The 20,128-nt window shown below is 57.4% G+C and overlaps 1 protein-coding gene across 1 annotated transcript; it reads left to right on the plus strand.

Moving 5' to 3' along the window:
* Nucleotides 1-4,983: 4,983 nt before the first annotated feature.
* GUITHDRAFT_65097 (hypothetical protein) lies at nt 4,984-8,588 on the plus strand (the record flags this gene model as incomplete). The annotated part of the gene is made up of 2 exons (XM_005839367.1): nt 4,984-5,292; nt 8,193-8,588. Coding segments are annotated over 2 exons (705 nt in total), but the record flags the coding sequence as incomplete, so codon positions are not given.
* Nucleotides 8,589-20,128: the final 11,540 nt, after the last annotated feature.

A 20,128-nucleotide genomic window follows, 5' to 3' on the forward strand; every position in this document is an offset into this window, starting at 1 on the left:
GCAGGGAGCACTCAGCCGATTCCTGTGGAGTTAAGGCTGAATGAAGACGCCTCTTACTCCATCCAATACACGTTGAGCGAGCAGGGGAACTTTTCAGTGAGCGCCTTGGTGAATGACCAGCATATCTATGGGTGAGAGTCTGTCAAGAAACTTCCTGTTGTTGACAACAATGATATGCATGACAAGAGGAAGCTTGAGTTGTTTGTTGTCCTTGTTGGACTCTTTCCCTCTTTGATTGTTTCTCTTCTCTTGAGCTCGATCTCTCTTTTGTCTGAATGCAACTGAATTCTGACATTTCTCTCCTCTCCTCTCCTCTCCTCTCCTCTCCTCTCCTCTCCTCTCCTCTCCTCTCCTCTCTCCAGGTCTCCCTTCCGCCTCTTTGCAAGCCCGGAGGACAAGCTTCCAGTAGCATCCAAGTGCACCATGGAAGTAGCCAACGTCATCGTTCCTACCTCCTTCTCCGTCACAGCAGGCGATACCTTCCAGGCTCTTCTCGTCGTTCGCAACCGCTACGGAGTCACCCTCCCCTCAGTCTCCCCTGGCGTCGCTTCCGTTGCCCTCTCCACCGACAGCGTCAAGCCAACGCTGCAGGACAACCTTGACGGCACTTTTCTCGTCAGCTTCTCCATCACCTCCTCCAGCACCTACTCCCTGACCGTCAACATCGATGGAGGAGGCGGAGCTCTGCCCATTCTTAACGCTCCCTACCAGCTCACCATCGTCCCGGCTGATCCCTTTCCCCGCACCTCCACTGCCGTCCTGCCACCCTCCAACATCTTCACTGCCGGATCTCGTGTCACCTTCAGTGTGCAGGTGAGACCTTGTTGGCTCCTTTGTTGGGTTGTCCTCTTCCTCCTCCCCATGATGATGATCATCATCATCAACATCATCGTCATCATCAAACTTTGACTTTCACTTTCTCTGTGCCTTCTGACTCTGGCTGCAGATCAAAGATCGCTTCGGCAATGTTCAAGACGCGCAAAAATATCCCACCAAGACGCTTGCATGTACGGTCTCTTACGGCACAGGAGTCGCCCTGTATCAGTTTGCTGCCGACGTCGTCGTTGACACAGACGGTACTTTCAAAATTTCCTTCACAGTCAAGCAATCTTCCAGCCATGAAGTCACAGTCATGGACGGAGCAGTTCAGGTCATAAAGTCACCTTTCACTATCTCAGTGATTCCGGGCCCGGTCTCCCAGCTGACCAGCCTCATCAATACCGTCTATGAAGTTAAGAACATCACCGCTGGAACGCGTCAGTCCTTCCCGCTTGTCTTCAAGGACGCCTACTATAATGCGATCACCGATATCCAGAGCTCCTTGCTCACCGTTACCGTCGAGGGAGCCGTCGATGTGTCTGCACTCTCCTGTGAGATTGTTCAGGCTGACTCAGGTGCCTTCAACGTTGTCTGCGGAGGAACAAAGACGACTGGTCCCTTGCAAGTCCATGTGAAGATCAACCAACTGGACATCAAGAACTCTCCTCTCGTCGTCTACATCGTTCCATCCTTCGCCGTGGGCAGCATCTCCTACGTCTCCTCCGCCATGTTCACCCAAGTCCGGGCGGGAGAGCTGAAGTCTTTCTCTGTGCAGCCGGTGGACAAGTTTGGAAACAAGCACGAGAAGGCCACAAACGAGACCCTCATCGCTAACATCAGGGGGCCAGTGTACATCGCAACCTGCTCCTCCTCCCCTTCCTCTGCCAACCAGCCCGACCTCTCTCAGTGCGTCTCGCTGATCAAGGGAGGAACGTCCCTGTACACCTTCAACTTCATCCTCACTGTCTCTGGCGAGTACATCATCGAGACCTACCTCCTGAGCCAGATCACCAACCAGCTGGACAAGATCGGGGATGGGCAACCGTGGAAGGTCAGCGTCAAGTTTGACACCCTGCACAAGAACAACACTGAGCTGAGAGGAGTCGGGGCCTCCGCTTTTGTTGCCGGAATCTCCTCCGCCTTCGAGGTAGTCACCTACGACAAGTTCATGAACCGCTACAGAATGGGAAACGCCAGCGTCTCCGTAGCCTTTGACCTACTCCAGGAGAAATTCGTTCAACTTAATTGGAACGAGAGCTCCAGGAGTTTCCGACCGACGTCCATCACGGACAACGGCGACGGAAGTTACAATGTAAACTATTTCCTCACCATCTCTGCCGTCTATCAGATCTCCGTCCTGATCGACGGGGAGCGGGTGGGAGGAGCAGGAAGTCAGTTCCTCCTCCAAGGCCAGTCCTCCACGCTCTCCTCAGCCCAGACCTCAGGGCTCGTGCTCAAGGTTGGAGCAAGCGGCCTGGAGACTGTGGGAGGAGGGACAGTACAGGGGACGGCTGGACTGTGGGGGTCGTTCCAGCTAGTAGCCCGAGATGAGTTCGGAAACCAGAAGACAACAGGAGGAGATCGGTTCAGCGTTGACATGATGGGCCCTGTCCAAGCAGAAACTCAACTGGTGGACCTTGGAAACGGTTCCTACGTCGCCTCGTACCTGACCAAGATAGACGGTCTGTACGAGATCAACGCAAGGCTCAGAGGCCTGCAAGTCGGAGTCATGAGGCTGGTGAACGGGTCGCTGACCTCGAGCCCGCTGATAGACGTGCCTGTCGTCCGCGCTTCTCCTCTCTTCTCCGACATTACCCTCACCTCCTACTCCATCCTTACCGCTGGCCTTCAAGGCTCCTTCCAGCTCATTGCCAAGGACTCCTTTGCTACTAGCGACTGCTGCTGCGAGGCCTCCTCTTGCACTGGCTGGAACTTCGACCTCCTCCCCTCCTGGAGCTCGGATCTCTTGACAGGCAGCGTCATCCCCAAGAAGCCCACGGGCAAGGATGCGGCGCTCACGAGCACGTTGGAGGCAGCGGGAGCATGGCGAGCATCCGTCTACTCCATCGTCCAGGGCATCGCCGTCCACGTTCTTGGGAGCCCCTTCACTGTAGAGGTCCTGCCCGCCAACCTGCGAGCTGAGAACACGGAGGTAGGAGGCAGCGGCCTTGTTGGGGCTGTGCTGGGGTCCCAGGGAGTCATCACCGTCATCACCAAGGATCAGTTCTTCAACCCTCGAACGAGCGCCAGGCTGCAGGTGGACAGGGTGCTGGTCTACCGTGCCAAGACGGAGACGTCGGCCCTCCCCAGGCAGGAGGGCGGGAACTTTGCGGGCCGCTACGTCGGCTACTACTGCGGGCGGGGAGACTGCTCCTCCGATGATGCTGGACTGCTCTGCACGAAGCCTCCGAGCATCGGGGCATGCCAGGTCGACTGCTCGAGCTGCACCTGCTTCTCCTCGTCTTGCGCTGGTACCACGACTATCAACGTGGTCGTCAACGACGTCCACGTCCCCGGAAGCCCCTTCACCGTCCAGATCGTAACCGATGCGACGGCGGTGGCGGGCAAGTCCAGCGTCGTGACGGACTTGGCAACATCGTATTCAGCTGGGGTTCCGGTGTCAGTCCAGATCCAGCTGAGGAGCTCTCAAGGAATCGACGTCAGGAAAGGTGGATATCAGTCCCCCTCCTTGTTCCTTCCTCCTTATACTCCTTTCCTCCTCTCCTTCAGCGCCCTCTGCTGGACTTCCCTCTCACCTCCTCTTCTGCCCTAGCTCTCCCTCCCTTCCTAAGGCAACTTGCTCTTTGCTCCTTGCTCCGATACTTCGCTACCTCCTTGTTCCCCATTTCCTTCCCTTCGGACGTTCTAGAACTGACCACAAGGCCGAACGCAGGAGGAAGGAAGGTCACCGCCCAGGTGGTCAGTGAGAGCTTTTTGTCGTCTCCCGGTCAAGACTCCATCATGGTCCAAGGCGTACAAGTTCAGGACACCAACACTGGGCTCTACTCCTTCCAATTCACTCCGCAAAGGGCTGTACCGCACGCCCTCCTCCTCTCCCTCGACGATACCATGATCTCCTCGTCCTGGAACGGGACGGGAATCAGCCAGGACACGATAGCGATCCAGCTGCAGGAGCAGGCGAGTGCCTCGGACGGTTTCTACAAGAGCTATGCTGTCATAGTCGACGGCGTCAGTTTGCCGCATCGCCTGTCAACCGTGAACGACTACATCGCAGCCAGCCAAACCCTCCGGCACAACCTCAACTTTTTCCAGGCCTCTCCCTTCCGGCTGCTCCTGACGCCCTTTGTGGTCAAAGTCAGCCCAGGGGCTCTTTCTCTGCCCAACACTCTGATCTTCTGTGACAGCAAGTCAGTCGTCAAGGTCGGCCAAGACTACCTCCCGTCCTCCTCCATGCAAGTCGGCAACGCCATCTTCGATGAGGTTTCCTGCGGCATGGGCGCGGGACTGGCGAGCATGAACCACGTCATCAGCCTCCAGCTTCGAGATGCGTTCAACAACCAACTGACGCAAGGGATCGCGACAGAGAGGATGATGGTGAAGGTAAGGAGCGTCGACCAGGATGTTTCTACCACCATCCTTGGCCAGTTTTGCAGCGACTCACTTGTCAACTTCCCTGAGGACTGCAAGACCACCATCGACATGTACAAGTGCGTCAACGCTTCTCTCAACTTCAGCTCTCCCACCTGCTCCTTCGCTTGCCCACCCTCCCTGTGCTACAAGACCTCCTCCTTCTCTCGATCCTGGCATGACAACGACGGAACATTCTCCATCACCTACCAGGCGACCCGGGCTGGCATGTACTCATTGCAGATTTCTATCGACGACTCGATCATCCTGCAGCAGCAGCGGGAGGTCTACGGTGCTCTCCTCCATCCCTCCTCCGCCCAGATCGTCGGGCTCGCCAACCGTTCAGCTGGAGACGTTGGGCTCTTCCGAGTCAGGACGACCGACCGCTTTGGCAACCCCCCATGCTCGCAGAAGCTCTGTCCTCCCATCCCCGAGCTCGACGTCGAGCTTGTACTCCTTGCTCAACCTGACACTGCTCCCCTGCATGCCTCCACGCAGTTCGTGGCTTCGGAGTCTATGTTCTACTGCTCGTACACGCTGACGCTGTCGGGAGTCTACCGCATGTTGGTGATGATGATGAACAAGACTATCGGGGTGTACTCCACCGAGATCCGAGCCAACAAGGCGGATGCCAGCAAGACGTGGGTCGAGCGGTATGACATCTTCACAGCTGGCAAGCAGACAACTTTCAGGATCGAGGCTCTAGATAAGTACTCAAACCGCCTGACCAAGGGAGGAGACAACTTCCAGGTGAAGCTGCTGGGGAGCTACGGGAGGAACTACGACGGGTCAATCAGGGACCTTGGCAACGGCTCTTACTTCGCCTCCTTCAACGTGTCTGTGACCGGCAACTTCTCACTCTTCCTAACGCTCGGGCTAGAAACGGTGGTGGACAGGGAGGTCATGATCATCCCGAACTTCGCGTACGGCCCTTCCTCCTCCCTCCTCACCTCCATCGTGGGAGAGAACACTGCTCCATGGGTGGCTGATTTCAGAGTCCAGCTGAGGGATCAGTTCATGAACCAGCTGCTCTCCTGCAGCTCCAACTTCGTCATGTTCTACCTCTGGAAGCTGGTGGATGGAGCAAACAATCAGCTTATCGTCTCAAAGAACATGACTTGCACTGGAGGCATCGCAACTCTTGCTTCCTCGGTCGTCGCCGCTGGCTCTTACATCATCGAGTTCAAGATCAACGACGTTCATGTCCAAGGATCTCCCTTCTCCTCTACTGTCAAGCCAGCAGCCGCCGATCCCAACTCGTGCATAATTACAACTCCGCTCATCACCGCCTCCTCCTCCTCCTCCTCCTCCTCGAACCAATCTAGAATCGTGGCAGGGACGAAGAGCTGGCTGCAGCTCCAAGTGCTCGATCGGTTTGGCAACGAGGTTCGCAACGATCCGTTCAGAGAAACTCAGCGAGTAGTTGTTTACCTTGCAAGTGAGTTGTTACAACCCCCCTACACCTCCTCTCCCACTCTCTCCCTCTCTTCTCCCCCCCCCCCCCCCTTCTCTCCCTTCTCCTTCTCATAATCCCGCTTCTTCGCTCCCTCCCTCCTCATCCTCCCTCTCCTAGCCTGACATGCCTCAGGTCTCGGTCAGCGATGCTTCCCCGTCTGTCCCTCCAGCTGCAATCTCCTCACAGGGCTCCCCAACACTCCTCAGGATCTCTGCATCGTCGCCAACGTGACTGACAACCAAGACTCCACCTTCCTCGCCGAGTGGACCCCGACTGTAGCCGACTCCTACCAGCTCAGGATCCTCCTTCAGGACGCCTACGTGGCTGGTGGCTCCTTCCTCCTCCAAGTAGTAGCAGGGCCCATCTCTGCCCAGACCTCCAGGGTTTTCGGCCTCCCGCAGGTGAGCGGAGCTGGAGTGAGCGTCAACTTTGCCATGGAGACTCGAGACTCCTACGGCAACCTGGTGACTCAGGGTGGAGCCAGCTTCACTTCTCAGCTGGTCCGCCGCGCCCAGGACTTCTCGCAGGTGGTCACGAACCTCAGGGTAGATGACTGCTCGACCACCCCCTGCTCCAACTTGACGTGGGGGGCGGGAGTCTACGAGTCCTCGTACTTCGCCACCCTCTCAGCTCTCTACACAGTCAGGGTCGAGCTGGAGTCGATGAACGTGCAGAACGGTCCCTTCCGCACGCTGGTGACGGCCGGATCCCTAGACCCCAAGTCCTGCATACTGTCCGGGCCCGGATCGATCGGAGGCTTCGTGAACAGCAAGACAAGCCTTCAGATCATCATGAGAGATCAGTTCGGCAACACCTTGCTGACGTGGGACGGGACTTTCTTCAACGCTGAGATCCAATGGGATACCTCCCTGCAGACGCTCCTCTTCTCCTCAGCTGGCAACGGGACACTGGTGACTGAGTACACCCCACAAGCAGCCGGCAGCTTTCAGCTCAAGGTTCTGACCGTCTTCGACAAGATCCAAGTCAGCGGGAGCCCGAGGCTGCTGTCCTTTGTAGCTTCAGATGACGGGTACTCCGACCCGAGCAAGAGTGTGGTGGTGGGAGACAGCCTGAAGGGGATGGTGGCAGGGGAAGGAGGACAGGCGACGCTGATCGCACGGACGAGCGCTGGGCTTAACCGACAGACAGGAGGGGACACTGTGCTAGCACAGATGGTCTCTTCCTCCGATTCAGGCGGAGCCGTGGTGCAGAACTTGTACACCAGGGACAACCAGGACGGCAGCTACAGCATCAGCTACGTGGAGACGAAGGCTGGAGTGTACCAGCTCAATGTCCTGCTCGGAACAAATCATGTCCTTGGATCTCCCTTCTCCCTGAAGGTGATCCCCACCTCAGCCCTGGGCAGGAAGACTCTCTTCACCCCCTCAAAGTCCTCCGAGCTCTCCACCATCGCAGGATTATCCCAGGCCATCACGATCGTCTCCGTCGACGCCTACGGTGAGTTCTCTTTGACTCCCTCCTCTCTGCTGAAGCCTCTCCTCCTCTTCCTGCAGACAACTTCGTGGCATACGACGATTACACCCTCCCTGACAGGTACTATGTCACCATGCTCTCGACGTCGTCCGCCCCGAAAGCATTGGACGTAGTGGACAACAAGGATGGAAGCTACCAGACGTCATGTGAGTCGTTGTGCGCTGACCCTTCACTGTCATACTTCCTCCTCCTCCTCATCATCATCATCGTCATCATCATCATCATCATCATCATCATCCTGATCACGTCCCTCGCAGACTATCTCACCCGGGCTGGCTCCTACAGCCTCAAGATCGAGCTGCGAGAAGTCTCGGGCTCGCTCTTCCAGGTCACGCAGATCGACAACATCATGGTTCAGGCAGGAAACGTCAACATTGAGAGCTGCCAGGTCGTCGGCAACGGGTTGAACAACGGCATTGCCGGCCTCGAGCCCACCTTCGGAGTCTTTGCTCGTGACGTGTTCGGCAACCAGCTTGACAGCGCCACCCTGAACCTCGTGGCAACTTTGACAGGCAACACGACGACTAGGCTGGCATTCTCCTTCGTTTCCCAGCTCGGCCAATTCACCTCCAGCTACTCAGTGACGAGAGCGTCCGTGTACAAGCTCTCGATCAAACTTAACGACGTTGATCTCATCGGCAGCCCCTGGAGGGTCCAGGTGACTCCCTCCCTTGTCTCAACGCCGAGATGCCGCCTGCAGGGAAGCAGCAGCAAGGTGATGACAGCTGGAGTCGATGGCGTGTTTCAGCTCAGCTCCTACGACGAGTACGACAACCCTGTCACCGAGGGGTTCAAGGCCTTCAAGTTTGCGCTCTACGGCCCTAGCAACTGCAAGGGCCTCGCACTTGATAACTTCGACGGCACTTACACGCTGACCGTCCCGGCTGTTCCGACAGTAGGGCAGCACTGGCTGGAAGTGACGCGAGGAGGGGCGCATATCCTTGGCAGCCCCTACGCTGTGATGATCTACCCCGGCAGCATCAACCTGTACACCAGCACCATCAACCTGGACTCGCTCAAGCAGCTCAACGTCGGTGACTCCGCCTCCTTCCTGATCAAGTCCAAGGACCAGTTCAACAACCTGCTCACCCTGGGAGGCGAGGTCTTCGCTGCCTCCACCTCCTCCCCAGCTCAGAGAAGCTTCACGGTGGTGGATACGAACAACGGCGAATACATCGGGGCCTTCATGACTACCATCGCGGGATCCTACAGCCTGCGGGTGACTCTCAACGGTGAGCTGCTGCAAGGACAGGAGTTCTCGATCCTGGTCCTCTCCGGCGCGGTCTCTGTTAGAATGTCGAGAGTCTATGGGTCGGGCGTGAGCGACTCTGTAGCTGGGATAGAGCAGGATATTTTCCTCCTCCCCAGGGACGACTACGGCAACGTAGTCAGCTACACCCTCACACCCCAGCTGGTGATCAGCAGTGCAAACTTTGCCACCAAGTCAGTGTCGATGACGCAGCAGAGTGACGGGTCGTACATGACAACCACCATGCTGACTCAGAGCAGCTCCTACCGCCTGCAGATCCTGCTGACAGGAGGGGTTAGCCTCAGCCTATTCGAGCAACAGGTCAAGATCCTCCCCTCCACCGCCAGCCCGCCGAACTCAGTGCTCTCGTCTGAGGTCGCTCCCTGCAATGTCGACCAGGCCTGCATGTTCCTCCTGCGCGTGAAGGACGCTTACGGCAACAACATGACGGAAGGGGGAACCATCTTCTCCTCCAGGCTCCTCGGATTAGATCGATCGATCATGGGAACTTCAATAGCAGGGAGCATCTCTTATCTACCAGGGTCGGGCATGTTCCAGGTCTCCTTCCAAGCGACAAAAAGCGGTAAGAGACAGAGGACGAGGGAGGGAGGGATCTGCGAGAGGAGAAGGGATGGGAGATAGTTCTGTTGGGGCAAGAGTTGTGTTGAGGGAGAGGGCGATGCTGCTGGTGACTGGGCTGTGTTAGGAACCTATTTGCTGGAAGTTACCAGGTTTGGACTTCCAACCGTCGGGAGCGGGAGGAGTGCGACTATCCAGCCGGGCGACGTCGTTGTATCTTCTGTTAGAGGGTCAGGGTACGGGCTGAGCACTTTCCTCCTAATGGCCTCATCGAGATTCATCGTGACTTTAATGGACCAGTACGGCAACCCGACAAGCAGAAATAAGCCAGACCTTAAGGTGGAAGTCTCTCCAGCTCCACAGTCTGTGAGTGTACAGGACCTGAACAACGGAGTGTATCAAATCGTGTGGGTTGCAAACTCCACGTCCCCCTACAAGATCTCCATCACTGCCTCTTCCCAGCACATCACCGACAGCCCCTTCACTGCCACGTCACCAACCAGCGCCGACGTCAAGGCTGTGAGTCAAGACGACCCTTTCCTTGAATTCTGACTGACGTACCTGCCAGGTCGATGAATCCTTCACCTCCCTCTCAGGAGCCGCGTTGGATGGCGTTGTTGCTGGCACGTACTCCGCTGTCAACATCGTCCTCCGCAACTCGTACGGGCAAGACATTGGGGCGAGTGACTCGTATGTGTCGGAGTTTGAGGTGACGGCCAACGGGACGACCTGCCCGAGCAGCGCGGCATGCAACGACAACGTGGACTTGTCCTGCTGCTGGGACGGCTCATCTATCGCCTCCTCCGGCATCGCTGTCATCCACTTCATCTCCAAGATCTCTGGCCCTCTTTCGCTGTCTGTCAAGCTGCAGAAGGTCGTGGGAGGAGTCTACACCCCCGTCCTCATCGCTGGCAGCCCGACATCCATCCTCATCCTGCCAGAGATCGTCGATCCCTCTCGCTCCTCGGTGGACTCTCTGTCTGCCTCCGCCATGGCTGCCTGCCCGTCGTGCTCGACCTCCTCTGCTCTTGTCGGGCTGCGATATGACCTCGTCCTCACCATCCGTGACAAGTTTGACAACGTGATTCCCTTTAGCCTGCTACAGAACACTCTCGTGGAGGGGCTGGTGGTGCAGAACTCAACGCAGGCAACGTCAGCGTCTCTGGTCTTGTTCGATGACAGCGGGAAGTTTGTCTTGCGCTCGATCTTCACCAAGAGCGACACCTACGTCATGCACGTCAAGGTCAACGGGATGTATGTTTCCGCTTCTCCCTTCGTCGTCGTGTGCAGACCCGGCAGCGTCACTGCCTCTACCTCAGCTCCGATCAACGACGTCTGGTACAAGAACTGGACTGTGGGCTACCCTCACAACATCTCCATCTATGCCAGGGATATGTTTGAGAACATCGTCGGGGACGCGCCGGACTCAATCTTTGACGGGTTTGTGTCGGGCAACCAGGACCTGTACTTCAGCTTCAAGAAGGACAGCAGCGTGTACTTCTCTCCCATCCTTCTAACGGTCTCTGGCAACTACAGGTTGGATGTGATGATGTTCACCAAGCCCATCTTCGGCAGCCCGTTCTCGGTCTACGTCTCCTCTGCCGCCATGCAGCCCTCTGCTTGCTTCCTTAGCGGCCTTGGCGCGTACTACAGCGAGGCGGGCAAGGCAACCACGTTCTCGCTGTTCCTTCGTGATCAGTTCTTCAACGACGTCAAAGCTTCCTCCTCCTCCTCGCTCGACCTCTCGGTAACTCTGATCTCCTTCGCCCGTCAGGATCCGCTCATCCCGCACCTCATGCGCTATTATGCTCCATGTGGCAAGCAGACGGTCTGCAAGGACGCAGCGAAGCTCAACGTCACCAACGTCACTGTCGCTGCCTCGTACGCGATCTCAGCAGCAGGAGACATCAGCATCTCCTACTTGTCTGCCATGCCCGGCGAGTTTGTGATGCATGTCAAGCTGGGCTCGTCGGACATCGCCAGGCTGCCCGGCGACCCTTGCGGCGCTTCGTGTCCCTTCGGCAACTGCACGGGATGCCCGACGGTGTCGCTCAGTCAAGCTCCCGCCATCGTGTCCTCAGAGTTTGACGCGTCCGGAGGAAGAATTTCCATCCAGTTCAGCGACGAGAGTGACAGAGGCTTGCAGTACGACACGTTCAACTGCTCCCTCCTCTTCGACGCCTCCTCCTTGGCCAAGATGTCGGACGCCACGCACTCTCCCGCCTGCTTCTTTGCCTCGACCACCGTCCTGGTTGTCGAGCTCGCCTTCGGAGCGACGCTGCAGATGAACGAGGAGCTGAACTTCCTCGATGAGGTCCGCGGGCTGTTCTCCGCCCCTGCTGCCGTCGACGTGGGCTACGGGGGGATTCACCGCAAAGAGGTTTGCAGCAATGGGATGTGCTTCCAGACGTCGCTTGCTGTGAGCGGCAGGACGAGAATCATGCGGCCGCTCAACCCAGTCAAGCCCTCTGCCATCCTCAAGGGCCCAGCCATCATCGGGCCCTGCGACTCGCTCGTGCTCGACGCTTCCTCCTCCTACGGCTCCGGAGGGAGGAAGTTCCAGTTCGTGTACGGAGCTCTGCCGGGAGTGAGCAACGACGTGACGCTGCGGACTTACATCCTGAACCAGAACCTTCCTCCTTACGACAGGGAGAAGCTGACGATACCGACAGACCTGTTGGAACTGGGAGTCAACTACACCTTCATGGTCAGAGTCACCAACTTCCTGGACGAGTCGAGCACGGCTGAGATCACCATCACGAAAGTCTCCTCCTCCTCCCCCATCGTCATCATCGAGGGACCCCCCGAGAAGAGCGTCTTCAGCGCCGACGAGGTCAGGCTAAGGGGGTACGCCCTCCTCTCTAACTGCTCGTCGAGCAGCGACCCGACCATGGACTACGAATGGACCCTAGTCGACGTCTCTCCCTCCCTCCCTCCCTTCCCCCTGAACGACAAGACCAAGAACACCCGCAGCCTCTTCATCGCATCGCAAACTCTGCAGGCTGGGTACAACTACACCTTCCAGCTGAAGGGCAGTATGCGGAGCAACCCCTCCAGCTACGGCATGCAGACGGTGAAGCTTGTTTGTGCCTTCTCTCCTATGAAGGCGAGCATCGACGGCAGCGACAGGAGCATCAGCTGGGGAGACTTGATCGTCCTCAACGCCAGCACCTCCCTGGACTTTGACGGGCAGGCCATCACCTCCTCCAACACAGAGTTCTCCTGGTCGTGCAAGGGGGAGACGGGGCAGGACTGCCTCGGCCCCCAGAGCTCAGCGTTCATCGTCAACTCTCCTCTCTTCTCCCTCGACTCCTCCCTCCTCTCCCCCGGCCTCTACACCTTCTCCGTCACTCTCATGAAGGAGCCCGGCCCCAGGATAGCGTCCGCCTCTGCCCGCCTGTGGCTCATCCCCGCCGCCTCCGCCAGCGCCGGCATCGCCCCCATCATGAAGCGCAAGGTGAACCCAGGAGAGAGGCTGGTCCTGTCCAGCTCGATTCTCAGCTCCCCAGCAGCTGGGTACCAGCTCCAGTGGTCGCAGACGCAAGGAGACTTCCTACTGGACTACCCCAGTAAGGTGTCCACCCCCCTCTCCCTCAGCAACCTGGTGATCAAGGAGGGGTTCCTTGCCCGCGGTCAGCTCTACACCTTCCGCCTGTCCGTCCTCTCCACCACGGGAGGCAACTCGCTGGCCTTCGCAGAGATCACCTTCCAAGTCAACACGCCCCCCAGCAGCGGCAACTTTGCGGTCTCTCCGAGCGAGGGGCGAGGCATCCTGGATGTCTTCCGCCTCGAGTGCAAGTACTGGGTTGACGACGAGGAGGACCTCCCCCTCATCTATGAGTTTCGGTTTGCGCTGCCTCAGTCCAGCACCCCGACCGACGAGATCCCCCTGGGGACTCTTGACAAGAACTACCTTGACACCGCCCTCCCAAGCCCCCCAGCTGGGCTCTCAGCTCACATGGTCAACCTCATCGTATACGTGACCGACCAGGCCGGAGGAAGGGAGCGAGCAGCCGCGCAGGCGAAGGTGAAGACGGACCTGTCAACCTCTTCCAGCCGCCGCCTGCTGGCGCTGGACGCGCTGGCAAAGCTGCTGGAGTGTGTGGGGCTGGGGGATACGGAGTGTATCATCCTCATGACTTACTCGGTCGCGAGGATGGGGGGGAACATTCCCTGCTCGGAGAAGGACACGCTCCTCAACACACTGCAGACGGCAGCCAACAAGCTGCAGATGAACAAGGTAGAGGTGGCAGCGTTTGCAACGGCCGTGCAGGAGGCGTCAGCGATGAGCTGCGTGAGCATGCTGCGGTCGAGGAGGCAGATGAACACGCAGCAGCTCGACGGATCCCTCGGCCTCCTCGGCAACCTCGTCTCTACCTCCATGTCCGTTGGCCTCGATCAGATGGCCACCAAGGGGATCGGCAGCAGTTTGTCCACAGCCCTCACGAGCATCGCGGCCAAGAACACAGTGAGGAGGACTATCAGGTCCTTGTTCCGAGCCCGAGCACAGGACGAGCTGAGGAGCGGGTCTCTCCACCACCAGGAAGGCAGCAGCTTGCGCTACAGCCTACTTGCTACAGCTGACCCGCAGTCTTCCTCCTTCCTCCAGACGCTGACGAATCTCAGCAAGTCTCAGACTCAAGCTTCTGTCCCTGACGAGGACGGGGCTCGCATCGCAACCGACATGATCGACATGGTGAGCTCAGACACTCTCATGTGAGCCTATTGCTGACCTTCCTTTCCTCCTCCTCCTCCTCCTCCTCCTCCTCCTCCTCCTCCTCCTCCTCCTCCTCCTCCTCCTCCTCCTCCTCCTCCTCCTCCTCCTCCTCCCCCTCTCCTCTTTCATCTCTCGCCCCGTCCTCTTTCTCCCTTTTCAAATCCCCTTTCCCCTGCAGGTATCCTCCAAGCTCAAACCTGACAGCGTCGGCGGTGCTGAACTTCGACCTGGCGGGGCGTCGGGCCCAGCCTTCAGCTTGCCCTCCAACGTGCTGGACGGGCAGCAGGGAGGAGGTAGTGTGAGCATGCAAGTGACGGGGCTGGGAGCGAGTCCCTTCGACTCGGACGCGAACTTGACGTCGGGCAGTGTGGCGAGCCTGACGCTGGGTGTAGAGGTGACAAACGCTGTAAGCCCGATCGAGCTGAAGATGCCACTGGGAGGACGCAACCTGTCTCTCTTCAACGGAACTCTTGACACCTGCCAGTTCTGGAACTACGTGACCTCCACCTGGGACGGGACTGGCTGCATTGCCAACGGGACGGATGGGGAGGGGAACCTGGTCTGCCATTGCTTCCACTTGACCGACTTCAGCGGCGTCGCCAGCTCCGTCCTGCCTGCCATGAACATGCCGGACCCCACGAACCCGGCAGCAGCCTTTGCCAGCTTGTCCCCTGACAACATCGTTGTGTTCGTCGTGCTGGGAGTCCTGCTCCTCCTCTACTGGGCCCTGTGCTACTGGGGATGGAACAAGGACAAGGAGGACGCGAAGAGGCTGAAGGAGTACTCTCAGACTGTGAGCAAGAAGAAGGCTGCCGATCAAGTCGACAACGCCATCGCATCTAACAATGTATTCCTCGTCAAGAAGATGCTGGAGGGCAGCATGTGGAAGAAGTTCTCTATGATGCGCAAGAAGTTCGTGAGCTCTGTGATGGAGCAGCACAAGCTGCTTGGAGGCTTCTTCGCTCGCAAGTCCAACTACACGCGCCCCCGGAGGTTCACCGTCCTGTTCTGCATGCTCGTCGGCAACATGTTCATCTCGGCTCTCTTCATGAGCTCGGGCGGGCAGCAGACGATCGTGCAGAAGATCGTGGGAGGTTTCATCTCCGCCATCATCATGTTCCCCGCCAGCTTCTTCTTCGCCTGGATCTTCAAGAATCTCGACATCAACGAGGCTGAGAGGAAGGAGATGCAGGAGGACGAGCTCAGCAAGAAGAAGATCCTCGTCAAGCAGACGGTTGCCGACATCGAGGCCCGAGGTCGATCGATAGGCAAGGACGGCAAGGTCGTGGCGGCCCCTCCCGCCGAGGACAACAACCTCAAACGAGGAAAACGCCACCATGTCCCCCACCCTGACGACGTGAGGTTTAGCGGGCCAGTGCTGGAGGGGACGCAGGCAGTCTTCAAGAGGAAGGTAAACTTCCGCGCTCGCATCGAGGAGGGGACAGGCGCCCTGGAGACCCCGGTGTCGGCGGGATGGCTGGCTGAAGAGGAGGATGAAGAAGACTCTTCACAGGGAGAGGCTCAGATCCCTAGGAGGTGAGGGAGGGAGTGGAGGCCTGCTGATGCGCCTGACCGTTTCCACAGAGCTCTTCCTATCCACATCACTCCTCCTCCTCCTGCCCCCCTCGTCGTCGGACGGTCCAGACCTTCGGTAAGGAGGAGGAGTCGACTGCTGCTGCTGCTGCTGCTGCTGACGGGTCACACAGTCCTCCCGCTCTCAGGGTACAAGGATCTCAACCCCGTCCACCGAAGTTTCCCAGAGGTGACCCGCACCCCATCGTCTTTCTACCTCCTCTCCCCTTCTCTCCTCCCCTGTTCCCCTTCTCTCCTCCCCTCTTCTCCTTCTCTCCTCCCCTTTTCTCCTTCTCTCCTTCTCTGGTTTCATCCCCTCTTTCTCTCCTTTTCTTCCTCTTTGCTGTTCAGCTCCTCGTCTTTTTCTCTTGCATGCTCCACTTCCCTTCCCCTTCTCTGCCCTCTTTCTCCTTCACTCCCATTACCTCCCTCCTCTACTTCTGTTCCTTTCGTCTTCTATCCATTGGTTCTGTCGACCTGACTGGTTACGGACTTGAGCAGGAGCACGTCGTTCCGTGACCTGCAGCATGAAAAGTGAGATCTCCGATCATCCTCCCTTTCTTTCGCTACTGTCCTCCTCCTCCTTTTCGCCCTTCCTCCCTTTCCTTCCTCCCTTTCCTTTCCCTCCTTTCCTCCCTCCCTCCTTTCCTCCCTCCCTCCTTTCCTCCCTCGCTCTCTTTTTCCCTTCCTCCCCTTCTCTTCCTCTGCCCCGCTTCTCGAAGTCACTCCATCCTCCGCAGCGATCCCTCGAAGAAGGAACGGAGCGCAGCTCAGGATCACCTGCCCAAGAAGGGAGTGGAAGGAAGGAAAGGCTCCTCCATCGCAGACAAGGTAGAGGAGGAGATGATGCAGGAGCTGCGAAGGAGGAGGAGGCGCTCACGATGCTTGCAGTTGCTGGCTAAAGTTGTGAAGAACGTGACAACAACCAAGAAAGGGATCCCGAAGAAGAAGATCCTGATCAGCCACAGGTGACTACAGACCTACCTCATCTTCCTTCGATGCCCCGCCTCTCCTGCAACCCTTTCATCATCATCATCATCATCATCATCATCATCATCATCATCACCATCATCATCCTTCCTCCACTCTGTCTGCTCATCCTGCTGCTGCTGCCGCCGCCGCCGCCGCCGCCGCTGCTAGTCTTGCTTCTGCCCTCATCATCTTCGCCCTCCCCTCGCCATCAGTTTCTTCCTTCCCTCGCATCCTCATGCTGCTGCTCCCTCAGGTTTCAGTACCTGGCGTACGCTCTAGCGTTCGTGTGGTACATGCTCTGTATCTACTTCTCCCTCCTCCTCGGCGTCACCTTCACCAAGAGCATTGCCGAGGCTTGGCTGCTCGGCTTCGCCATCAGCATCTTCCAGGTTCACCTCCTGTGCTTCTTCCCTACAGCCCTTATTTCACTCTCCTCGTTCCCTCTCCCCCCGCCTCTCCCTCTGCCTTCAGCTCTCTGCTCCTACCCCTGCCTCTCAACCCTTTTTCTCCTTCCCTGCCCTGTTCCTCCCCATCACTTTTCTTCCTCCCCCTCCTTCTCTCTCTCTCCCCTCCCTCCCTTCCATTCCCTCTCCCTCCCTCTCTGCTCATCTTATCAGCCTCACTCTGCTCGCAGGATCTCGTCGTCATGGAGACGATGAAGCTTGGAGGACAGACGGGAATGAAACTCTTCGTGAAGCCTCAGGTGAAACCTCGTCCTCCCTCCTCCCTCCTCCCTCCTCCCTCCTCCTCGCCTCCCTCCTCCCTCCTCCCTCCTCCCTCCTCCCTCCTCCTTCCTCCCTCCTCCCTCCTCCTTGCTCTCCTCCTTCTTGCTCTCCTCCTTCTTTTCTCCTCCCTCTCTCCTCCTTCTTGCTCTCCTCCTTCTTTTCTCCTCCCTCTTCACCCATGACTTCCCATCCTCTGATCCCCTCCTCTCCTCTACCTCACATCTGACATGTTCTTCTCTTCTCAGATCGCAGTCTTCTTGGCCTCCCAGGTGGCCAACAAGTATCAGCCCGAGACGCAGTGATAAGTGTGAATGTAAATAACAGTTCTCTGTAAGTAGAATTCAACTCAATTAAACGTCTTCAATAATTAATCTTGGTTGCCTCCTGTGGGCAGCCGTCATAACTGAAATTGCCGGGGAGATTCTGAACACGACATGGGAGCGCTGTTACAGAAAGAGTGAGATCCAAGAGAAACTGATAGGAGAGGAGAGGAGAGGGAATGAGCAGTAGAAAAACACATCTCGACGGTCTCAAACATGCGATGATAGCCAATCTTATTGGGATTCACAGCATGGATGTCGTTGAAGGTATCACGCGCTGGATGTTTTGCAATGCAGTCAAGTCCAAATCAGTCTTCCCCTCTGATATCCTGTCATCTCTCCTTCTCTCATCTCTCTCCTTTCCTCTCCTCTCCTGTCATGTCATGTCATGTCCTCTCCTGCTCCTCTCCTCCCCTCCCCTCCCCTCCCCTCCCCTCCCCTCCCCTCCCCTCCCCTCTCCTCTCCTCTCCTCTCTCATCGCTCACCTCTCCTCTCTCATCTCTCATCTTCCTTCGTTCATCTTCTCTGCCATCTTCTTTCGCTCTCTCATTGGACGCTATGCCATGTTGCGGGTCCGACCGATTTTGATGATTCTGTCAAGTGATGAGTAAAAAGGTGAATTAGAGGGGGTAGGGGTACTCAGATATTTGAAGGGGGTAGGGGGTATGAATTTTTGAGGAAAGGTCATGATACCTATCAGGCCATGGGGTACTTGAATAATATATCGGGGGTCAATATAGTGTGAATTTGGGGGTAGGGGTCTGGCAGTACCGTGGTGACTATTTGATAACGACCCATGGGTGGTTGCTGGGAAGCTAGAGGTAGGGGTAGTCAGAAGAGAGTTGGGGGGGTAGGGTGGCTGAAATGGCGGCTGTGTAGTCCGGGAGGGGCTACGATAAAAAATGCGAGAAGAGAGAAAAGCGGGAGGAGGGGGGAGGGAGAAAGGGGCATGGGGGAGATGAAGAGTGGGGGCGGGAACAGTGGGAACAGGTAGGGAAGGTTAGGAAGATTTTTATGAGGATAAAGCTACACCAAGAGGCAGGTTGAGGAGGAGGAGCCGAAGGGAGGGAATACGAATAGTAGAGCACGTGTCATGCTTGATTCCCTGCATGCTTTTCATCTCCTGGTAGTTCCCTGAGCTACCGATCAAGTGGGACTCGAGCAGCAAGGATCTCGTAGACTATGAACGAGGGTCAGAGTTGTGTATCTCCGCTATCTTTATCAACTTGATCTGACTGGTCGTGATTGTAATCTTGTACGTAGGACATGTGTAACTGAAAGCAGCTCGAGATGAGGAGGGGAGGTCATCTCGGTTACCCCGAGCGGGGCGGTGCCGGTCCGAGAAGAGGAAGGACACGTCAACGAATGCCTGTAACTTGCCGCTTCTATCTATTGTTTCTGCACCTTGATCCCGCTATGGCAGAACCAAGAATATATCGCCGACCATGCTGGCGCGCCGCCGGCCACCAACGTGAACTTCACCGTTCAAGTCCCGTTCGACATAGCAGAGGGCATGGGATGTAGAGCGATGGTGACGCCGATGATCTGAAGCAAGTGACTGTACCTGACGTTGCTGGGCAGTACTACGAGGATGAGCAGTTCTATGACGCCACTGTCGTCAGGAAGTCCCGGACGGGCTGGCTCGTCTCTTTCGCTGGGTTCCCAGGAGAGCCTCTTCAGGATACAGAAGTTGCGGACATCCTCTCCCTCCCTGCAGCCACAGGACAACCGGCCGTCGCCATGCCCCAAGTCCACCAGCATCCTTCGGCCATGCACGGGCCGAGAGGTCCTCTTGCGCTGGACCCCAACGCCGCTCCCTTCTTGTCTCCGAGCTCGATTCATGCCTCGAAGGAGGGGATGGAATCTCCGATGGCTCTGCATGAGATGCCGCAGGGGCGAGGCCAGCACGGCAAGAACGTCCAGTCGCTGCACGAGAGGAAGGGGCCGTTGAGGAGCAACGCGAACCGGAGGAGAGGGAAGCGCGAAGGTTCGAAAGAGCAGGCGATGGCGTGTGAGAGTGATTTTTGGACTCAGAAACGTCCATCCCGCACAATCATATGGATTCCTACTGGGTGGAAGCCGGGGCCCTTGCGGAGGGAATGATCTGCAAAGGCCTGGTAACTTCAAGTAACCGTAGCTGGGTTGACCGTCTGACTGCTGGCAGTACTATGGAGACGGCCTCGGGATGTACTATGATGCTGTCCTGGTGAGACAATCCAGGAGCGGATGGTTCCTATCCTTCGTCGGGTTCGAGCACGAAGAACCCCAGGACACCGTTGAGTCGGACATCGTGTTTGCGAACTGGGCTGAGTGCAAGGCGATGTTCTACGATGAGAAGGTTGGAATGACTTCGGGTCGGAAAATTTGCGAGGAGAGCTTGTGACATGGTGAGCAGAAAGTGTATGTTGGCTATCGGGGCCCTCGAACTGCCCAGGGATACCTTGTTGGCTTCCAGGGGTTCGAGCTGGATCCGTGAGTGCTGATGAGATGACCTCGTTTCCTGCTCACTCGCTCCCTTGGCAGATGTCAGGACACGAGGGAGGAAGACATCGTCATGCTGGACGGCTCGTCGAAGCAGAAAGGGAAGCAGGACCGGCAGCAGTGAGTCGGACGCTCGGGGTTGAAACTTGTTGACTT

The sequence above is a fragment of the Guillardia theta genome, assembly GCF_000315625.1.
Source record: "Guillardia theta CCMP2712 unplaced genomic scaffold GUITHscaffold_8, whole genome shotgun sequence".
Classification (NCBI taxonomy): Eukaryota; class Cryptophyceae; order Pyrenomonadales; family Geminigeraceae; genus Guillardia; species Guillardia theta.